Source organism: Limulus polyphemus, unplaced genomic scaffold (assembly GCF_000517525.1).
Source record: "Limulus polyphemus unplaced genomic scaffold, Limulus_polyphemus-2.1.2 Scaffold9160, whole genome shotgun sequence".
Taxonomy (NCBI): Eukaryota; Metazoa; Arthropoda; class Merostomata; order Xiphosura; family Limulidae; genus Limulus; species Limulus polyphemus.
In genome coordinates, this window is record NW_013674770.1 from 14,320 (window position 1) to 23,753 (window position 9,434).

The 9,434-nt window shown below is 33.7% G+C and overlaps 2 protein-coding genes across 2 annotated transcripts in view; both read left to right on the forward strand.

The window, feature by feature from the left end:
- Positions 1-6,337: 6,337 nt before the first annotated feature.
- LOC111083342 (cuticle protein-like) lies at positions 6,338-7,915 on the forward strand. Its single transcript, XM_022379820.1, has 4 exons — positions 6,338-6,519; positions 6,932-7,087; positions 7,175-7,467; positions 7,771-7,915. Exons 1-4 carry the CDS (start codon positions 6,508-6,510, stop codon positions 7,913-7,915), a joined length of 606 nt encoding a protein of 201 aa, XP_022235528.1. The 5' UTR covers positions 6,338-6,507.
- Positions 7,916-8,094: 179 nt separating this feature from the next.
- The window catches only part of LOC106475782 (WAG22 antigen-like), a gene marked incomplete at its 3' end in the record, with an annotated part of 2,712 nt that continues 1,372 nt past the window's right edge, over positions 8,095-9,434 (forward strand). The window contains exons 1-2 of the mRNA XM_013936458.2: positions 8,095-8,406; positions 9,061-9,357. Coding sequence (XP_013791912.1) covers positions 8,104-8,406; positions 9,061-9,357 — 600 coding nt within the window. The remainder of the gene's footprint in view (positions 8,407-9,060; positions 9,358-9,434) is intronic.

Sequence of the window (9,434 nt, forward strand, 5' to 3'; positions counted from 1 at the left end):
CTTAACAGAGTATCATCTGTAAACGTAAGAACTATAAATTAAGCTCAACATTTTTCAACTTGAAGATGCATATTTCTCTAATAAACATCCAAAAAATGTGATAATTTTATAGCGTTTCAAATATGTTTTAACACTTTAGTTAATAGTCATTCTATTTCAATATATAGTCTTCTCATAAAGAAAACTGAACTATATTTTGTTTTTACCACACTACATTAACTGAAGAACTTTAAGAAACTTAAGTTAAGCCTATAGAATTTATTTAGAAAAAAAAGATTATTAAAGCCGCTCTGAAACACTTTTATAAACGATAAAACAATAACATGTAAGACATGTAGTGAAGGTGGTTATAAAACTTTGATTCTAAAAATAAATCATAATTTGTTGTAATAATTAAAGAACAACTGAATCACCATAATGGATAAGTAATATTGAAAAACAGAATTCACTTTTATAAGTCATAGTAAATATTTAAATATAAAGAGTACGTTAGGCAAAAAATATTCAGTTTTAGCAATGATTCATGAACATGTTAACATTTTCTAAAACAGTGTGACTATGTACTTGCTTCTCGTTTATAAAAAAAAAATGATTAGTTAAAAAGTTATTATAATCGTGAATTTTAAATCTGAGACATCCTCAACATTTATTTTTGTTTGAAAATTATCACAATCACTCTTTTATTGCCTAAACAATAACCGCAAAGACAACATACAAACTGTTTTCTTCTTGCAATTTTTTTTCGTAAATCATATGGGAGAAAAAAAATACAAGATTAGATTTGTTCTTATTTCATTGGATGTAATCAATTTTAAATTTTTTAGTGAGATGCGAGTACCTTAATACTGAATATAGTGTACAATTTCTTTGTATTAAAGACATCAAAAAATGTTTTCTTACACTTGATGTAAGTCAAGAAAAGACGATAACTACAACTTCTGAAATAAATATTAATTTATGACTTCAACAGGCTGGTATAAGGTATATTCAATCTCAGATACACTTAATAACACACAAAAAAGAAAAACGATCAGAAGGATAACAAGCAGATCTAATCTTTGAGGATTAGCAGAATTAAACTTCATAGTTATAACATCTATGAATGTGGAAGAGTGACCACTGAGTCACAATCTATGTTTGAAAAGTTTCAGTTGATACAAAGTGACAAGGCTAGTACTGTACTGTCATCATCAGATAACTGATGATGACAAAACCTTGTCGAAACGTTGTACATTTGCTGTTATGTTAAACTTATATTAAAGTTTTTCTTCATTACCCATTCAAGCCGTCTCCAAGCATTATGATTTTGTAGAGGTTTAACAAAAGAGTAATTATTACACAAACCTAAAGGTCAACTTATTGGATAACCTAAGAATTATCAGTAATATGCTTTAAATTATAAAGACAATGTAAATTACAGAGGTGGTCACCCTCATTGTTGAAAACCCTGTTAATATGAATCTATGTTCTGTGGTTCGTACAAAGTACAGGTAGAAGTGAAAACTTGAAGTCAGTACTCGGTAAGTAATGAAAGAAAAGAAACGGAAACCTATACTTAGATAACTTCTATATATATTAAAGATCTAATTGAAAGTAAAAACGTACATCTACAACACAGAATGTAACGAACGTTAAAAGGAAAGACAACAATTATAGGACTTGTTATATCCCATCACATGAAAGTCAAACTATGCTTTAATAGCAACGTTTTCACATTCGTTCACGTTGCGAATCACCTGAATATCTATCCGTGTTCTGGTAAACGTCTACGACACATCAGACAATACTACCACGGTTTTAGCACGTTAACGAACTTTTTATTTCATCTACGGAGACACAGTTATCTGAGATGAAAATAACGGTAAGTGTTGATTAGCTGCCTTCTCTCTAGTCCATCACTGTAAAATTAACGACGGAATATCACTCGAACATCTTTGCGTGAAATTCGAGAAACAAAATCACTATAAATGTCAATTAAATTTCTTCTACAGTAACGGACGTTTCATGATTTACGAAAAGAAAAAGGCTAAAAAAATAGATTGTTAACAAAAACAATTTAACAACATAAAATAAATGATCCTCTAAAAATATCATTTTTATGCTTCTGAAGAAATGTATAAATAAGAACAATGTTTTTCTACTTTTACGTATCTGATGCAGCTCTAATAAATCCGTAATTAAAAGTCACTGTCATTTGATCGAAAGCTATACAATGGGCAATTTGCGCCCTGTCAACCTCGGAGAATCGAACCTCCGCTTTTAACATTGTAATTCAATAAATTTACTTTTGACTCATCTAGAAGACTACATAGGATCAAACTTCGCTACGAACCCCACGATTAGATTTAGATGTTTTATTTTACAGTCAGATATTGTTTGTTTTTAATTTCGCGCAAAGCTACACGTCCCGAATTTAGCAGTGTAAGACTAGAGGGAAAGCAGCTAGTCATCACCTCCAACTCTTGGGTTACTCTTTTTAGCAACGAATAGTGGGATTGACCCTCCCATTATAACGCTTCCACGACTGAAAGGGCGAGCATGCTTGGTGTGACGGAGATTCGAACCTGTGACCCTCAGATTGCGAGTCGAGCGCCTTAACCACCTGGCCAAAGTCAGGTATTAAAATACCGTTTAGTGTAGGTAATATTATTAATTTACTTATTTTACTTTTGTAATTACTTTATGTCGAAACTATGGGGATTTCTAGAAGGCCTAAGTAATGCCACCCAGTAGCACAGCGGTATGTCTGCGGACTTACAACGCTAGAATCCGGGTCTCGATACCCGTGGTGGGCAGAGCACCGATAGCCCATTGTGTAGCTTTGTGTACAAACAAACCTAAGTGATAGACGTATAAATAGGTGCGAACAGGCGACGAAAAATGAAAGTAAAAGTGAAGTCACGTGAAAGAAAAGTTCGGTCAGAGAAAATTTAGAAAACGTAAAGTGGAAGTGAATGGTCCAACAGTTGATATGTTAGTGTGGGATTAACACTTTGAAAGAGAGAAGGAGAATAATATGTCCTGTCAGGTGTTTTAAACTAATTAAACCCGCCTGTGTGGACTTTGACAAAAGATAGACAGTTATTAGAAGTACGTAGAGCAGACGATTATTGAAAGTTAAGGATACCACTGCGGTAACTCACGCGACAGTGTAAATGAACTATACATGGATACTATTGCGATAAAAATAGTTTGGCTTGTCAACTTAATTCTAAAGCAATTGAATTGGCCTAAGTGAACTTTTCACAAGAAGAAGAGAACTGTATAGTGTTTAAGATATAACTATGATTTACATAGTGTAAAGAAGTTTGTACATACATTTAACTTGTTTCGAATATATATATTATTTTAAAAACAAGTGGAGTGCGTGCTGTTCGTTTACTGTCGAATTTATCGCCAACAAGCCACAGATACAGTAGAAGAATCCTTTGTTCAACACACCCACATATTTACATTACTATATATACTTCTAAAAAAGTAAGTTTCTGACGTGTGCCTCGCGCGTGTGGGTAATTTTGTTTGTATGTTTCTTGAATTTCGCCCAAAGGTTAATAGTCCCTACTTCTGAAATGATAAACTATGGGGAATGCAGCTAGTTAATATCATCTAACGCCAACATTTGGGTTACTCTTGTCATGCCTAATTCATCTACAATCCAAAGCGCGATTCCTTATTTTTTTCACGTCAATGGGATGCGAACATGGAACTTGATCTCCATGTTCCAGATACCCTATCCACTGCGCCAAACTAGGTTTACAGGACTTCTTGATTACTAACTTATGCCACTTGATGGGAATAGTGGAGTCTTTTTTTTTTTCATTTAATGTACTTTTAGCTTTTGTTGTTAGCCATGTTAACAAAGCTTCTGTGTAAGTACGGTTAATCGTGTCAAGTTAATCCTTTGGTTTAATATTGGATTTAAACATCAATATTAGTCAATATGAAATTAAAATTAATTCGTCAAATCAAAATGCTACTTCAGGGTTAGTTTAGGAGACATTCAATGTTTTCTAAATGTTAAATAACAAACTGTTGACAGAAGAGCTAAGAAACAACAAACACTGCTTTAGGGTTAGTTTAGGAGACATTTAATATTTTCTATCTGTTAAAAAACAAACTGTTGATATAAGAGCTCAGAAACGACAAACACTACTTTAGGGTTAGTTCAGGAGACATTTAATGTTCTCTAAATGTTAAACAACAATCTGTTGACAGAAGAGCTAAGAAACAACAAACACTGCTTTAGGGTTAGTTTAGGAGACATTTAATATTTTCTAACTGTTAAAAAACAAACTGTTGATATAAGAGCTCAGAAACGACAAACACTACTTTAGGGTTAGTTTAGGAGACATTTAATGTTCTCTAAATGTTAAACAACAATCTGTTGACAGAAGAGCTAAGAAACAACAAACACTGCTTTAGGGTTAGTTTAGGAGACATTTAATGTTCTGTAAATGTTAAACAACAATCTGTTGACAGAAGAGCTAAGAAACAACAAACACTGCTTTAGGGTTAGTTTAGGAGACATCAGCTGTTTGGAAAACTTTTAAACGTGTTATTCGTATGAGAATTATGATAAGAAACATAAAACAAAACAATACAAATATAATTACAAAAAAGTTTTTGATTAGCACAACAATATTTAAGATTCCTAAAAGACAAATAAAGAGAATATTAAAAACTAGAACAAAATACTGTCTTTCTATATAATTATTGACAACGTTCGATAAAAAACTAATAGTTACATTTCTTTATCAAATGCTTACAAATTTGAAGCTAAAAACTAAAAGATGATGCATTCACATGACTGCACGTACAAGTCCCGAGGAAAAGACGAGAAAAACAAGGTCGTTAAAACGATCACGAGAAAAAAACAAAGTCCTTGAATAATGTATTACTAAGCTGGACCTTGATCAAAAGTGGATTGACAACAAAAATACTTCAAGTTTAGTACTGAGAAACTTGTGTTGAATATATATAAATCATTTAAAGTAATTTATAATCTATGGAAACGAGCAACCCACTTGAATTAAATACAAATTAAGTGGTCAATAACGGTCACTTTTTCAAATGTCATTCTTAACCTAACGAGGTCGAAACGTTGTTACTTGTTTTGTGTTTAAAAAAAGATTTAATACCCATATCAGCAGTTTCTACTGTAAATATAACTAATAATATTTATTTGTTTAGTTTAGTGTGATATTATGAAGGACTTATCTAGTAGGCCTAATAATTTAGTTTAGTGTCATGTTATGAAAAAGTTATCTAGTAGGCCTAATAATCTAGGTTAGTGTGATATTATGAAAAGTTATCTAGTAGGTCTAATAATCTAGGAAACGCTTGAACTAATCAAAAGAAATAAGATGGGGTTTACATTTTAGATATTATGCATCTTCAAGTTGAAAAATGTTGAGCTTAATTTATGGTTCTTACGTTTACAGATGATACTCTGTTAAGCCTATTTAAATAGGTAACTATTCAGTTGAAAGTAGTTGTATAACTTATCTATGGAACAACTCTGTTTATTGAAACATTTGTATATGTAAATTTGTTTCTATCTTTACATCTTGGCATTTAATATATTATACTTATTTAGAACACTGGGCAACATTCCAAGAAATTGATGAACAAGTTAACGTATCTTCCCAGAACTGCGAATCATTAAATATTTATTTATAATTTATAAAAGTGAATTCTGTTTCTTAATATTACTTACCCATTACTGTGATTCAGTTTTTCATTAATTATTACAACAAATTATGCCTTATTTTTAGAATCAAAGTTTTATAACCACTTTCACTACATGTCTTACATGTTATTATTTTATCGTTTGTAAAAGTGTTTCAGAGCGGTTTTAATAATCATTATTTTTTCCAAATAAATTATATAGGTTTAACTTAAATTTCTTAAAGTTCCCCAGTTAATGTATTGTAGGAAAAACAAAATTTAGTTCAGTTTTCTTTATGAGAAGACTATATATTGAAATAGAATGACTGTTAACTAAAGTGTTAAAACATATTTGAAACGCTATAACATTATCACATTTTTTTTGGATGTTTATTAGAGGAATATTCTGATGCAAACAATCTTTTGAATGCAAGACAAGTTAGTTGATAACACGAAGGACGAACTGCTGCAAGGCGAGCAACAAGGATGGGATCTATAATTTAGAAGAGATGTAAAGAAAAACAAATAATTCAAAAATCAGATCCAAGGCTTGATAAAATATCGAAAAAAGCAAACTCCGGTTTAAAGAGAGTGAAGTAAACGACTAGAAGTCTTCTTACAGGTAGAACAAGAAGGATGAGACTCGACGCTCTACATTCAAGGTTTCAGAGAAGGTCGTTCGTATGGAAACTGGATCATCTGTAAAGGCAGAAGACCTTGTCGTCCTTCCGCGTGGACTAAAGATGTTTTCTTGTCCAGGTATATATAAGGGTGTTCAGAGCTGAGAGACACAGACATCAGCCGTGCAGAGGAGACAGACGGATTAAGAATCGCCTCAGCATGGTTCTCAGAGTAGGTTCATTTTACTTATAACATAATTAGTATGAAAAACATGGGAAATTATATATATTTTTTAACTTTCTTTGAAACCCACGTTTCTTTATTTTAAGGGAAGTAAACTAAGTTAACGTAATATTCTTGCAATTACTATACTAAGAAAAAGAAAGTTTCTCTTTAAATACTGGGGAGAGGAAAGGGGAATTAACCCCTTAGCTGTTTAACTTATAAAACAGCTTAATGTCTAAAGTCCTACTCTGAAACAAACAATTGTTAATTTGATTTCGATTGTCTTTGTAATATTTTCTTCATTACCAAACGTATTATACCAAATCTACCAGCCTTACAGTACAAATTGTACCAATTTTATAGTGTGTGTTTGTTTTGTTTTTATGTGTGGTAATAACTAAGTAAACTTTCTTTCCAGGTTATTGTGTTCCTTTCCTTTGTGGCGCTTGGCGCCAGTTTCGGAACTTATGTAAGCAGTCCACTTTACTATAACTTACTACCACACGCTCAGTACAGACCGTTGGCTGTTTCACTTTCTGCCCCTGCTCCTGAGGCTCCAGCAGCTGTTGAAGAGGTAAGAATAAGAAACAACATGTGTTTAACATTTATTAATTTTTAAAAAGCGAACATGCATTGATAATTTTTTCCTTTTTTTTACTAGCCTAGTCCCTTTGCCTTTGCATACACTGCTGAGGGTGAAGGAGGATTCAGTTCCAGAGCAGAATCTGAAGGAACGGCTGGAGATGTTAGTGGATCCTACAGTTTCAACATCCCAGACGGACGTCAGCGCCACGTTAGCTACAATGCTGGTACTTCTGGTTTTACAGCAACAGTGAAATCCAACGAACAAGGAATCTTAGCTGGAGAAAATCCTGCAGATGTACAAAACCTAAATTATCGATGTGTTATCTTGTCTATGATAATTATACTATTGCTTAAAGTTTCTTTTAGCAAGTATGTAAGCAAATGTGTATTAAATCTACAAACAGAGAAAGTCAATTACAACTATCAAGTGTAGGTTTTCTAACACCAGTGAACATATTCTGCCTTTAAAACAAAAGGGTGGGGGAGGGCTACAAGGAATAACCAAATCAGTCTACACTCTTCTACATTTTTAAATTGTCATTCCTTTATAGGAGCAACTAACCTAATGGTTCGTAACTACTGCAGTTCGTTTGTGTGAAAACATGCACAGGTCAGGAAGTTAAAAAACAATGTTACTCGTTCAGATAGTAAAGCAAACATATACTCACGAAGCCAAGAGAGGGCGCTGATGGGGCAGCAGCCTGAGATCCTGATGGCAATGGTGCGTCCAAGCCTAGAGCTAGAAAAGTTGACCAGAAGAGAGGACAGATTAACTCCTACTTCATCTCCTTTGGGGTTTTCTGATTTTCGTCTATGAAACAAATGAATAAATTGAGCATAAAAAGGTTGGAGTGTTATGATCGTGATTTTTTAATTTTTCTTATATTTCTCTTGATAGTAAAACTATTTCTTGAAGAAATCTTCTAAATAAAATACGAAGTAAAAGAAGAAAATCATATTTTACCAAAAATAAACTCATTAACTTTACAGGGTAGCCCATATTCGATGACGTACTCAGCTGCTTCTGGAGGAGGATCTCATGATCGTACTGAGAGTGGCGATGCTTCCGGTACAGTGATGGGTTCTTACAGCTTGACCCATGCAGGTGGAAGCCGACGAAAGGTTGACTACAGTGCTGGTGGTGCAGGATTTAAAGCCACTGTCTACACCAACGAACAAGGATTGGTCCCAGGAGAAGATCCCGCCGATGTTTCCATTCTCGCTCTTGCAGGATCCGCTGAACCTTCTGGTGCTACAGGTGGCGCTGCTGAACCTTCTGGTGCTGCAGGAGGCGCTATTGGAGGAGCAGTAAGCTTTTCAAAGATATATATATATATTAATATGTTAATCCTTTGTACAGTTGGTAAATATTTTATTATCTGGTTTCAAAACTTGACGAAAGCTTAGCCAAAGGAGTTTCAAGCTGGTGTACACCCTATCGGCCATTTGTAACCTTTACACCAAGTTATCGGTGGTTCTCTAGTCTGTTTCGACGTTCAGTGGGAGTTTGTTTGCTGGTTTTAGAACACAGCCACATTTGGTTATATGTTGTATCTACTGCGGTGGAATAGAACCCAGGATTTTTGCGTTGTTAGTCCACAGACTTACTACTGTCCCACCGTGTGGAAGTATTGCATTTTTCGTCATACTTGTAATAATACAATGCGTAATTAGACAATTTTAAAGTGGAAGTCTTAATTATCATTATCATGGGATTTTGTGTATTTTATTTATCTTAAAAACTCTATATAGATTATTTCTCTAGTAAGATTGAAATACTTAAAAGTAAGATTTAGTAAAATTCCCATTTCAACTTGAAATTTGTTTTCCTTTAAAAAAAATTCAAAATCCGGTGATAATATTTTTCGTTCGTGATGCATTAATGATACAATAAATAATACTAAAAGAGTTGAAACTTGCAAGTAAGAAAGACTCTAATTTAAATGTTCTAAATTATTCCAGGGTACTCCTTTCGACTTCATGTACAATGCTGTTTCTGGAGGTGGACTCCACGGCCGGTCAGAAAGTGGCGATGCTTCAGGCAGGGTTGTGGGTTCTTACAGCTTGACCCATGAAGGTGGAAGCCAAAGAAAGGTTGACTACAGTGCTGACGGTACAGGATTCAAAGCCACTATCTACACCAACGAACAAGGATTGATCCCAGGAGAAGACCCCGCCGATGTTTCCATTCTCGCTCTTGCAGGATCCGCTGAACCTTCTGGTGCTACAGGTGGCGCTGGTGGACCTTCTGGAGGAGCTGTAAGTATATAAAGAAAATATACAAATTACATTATCCAAATGTTTATTTAACATTATTTAACCAAATAAATTAATTT

What these genes read in the sequence shown, in the direction of transcription:
- LOC111083342 (XM_022379820.1), top strand. An exon ending in CTCCAGCAGCTGTTGAAGAG is followed by an intron (nt 7,088 to 7,174) that starts GTAAGAATAAGA and finishes TTTTTTTACTAG; the next exon opens with CCTAGTCCCTTTGCCTTTGC. An exon ending in CTTAAAGTTTCTTTTAGCAA is followed by an intron (nt 7,468 to 7,770) that starts GTATGTAAGCAA and finishes ATACTCACGAAG; the next exon opens with CCAAGAGAGGGCGCTGATGG.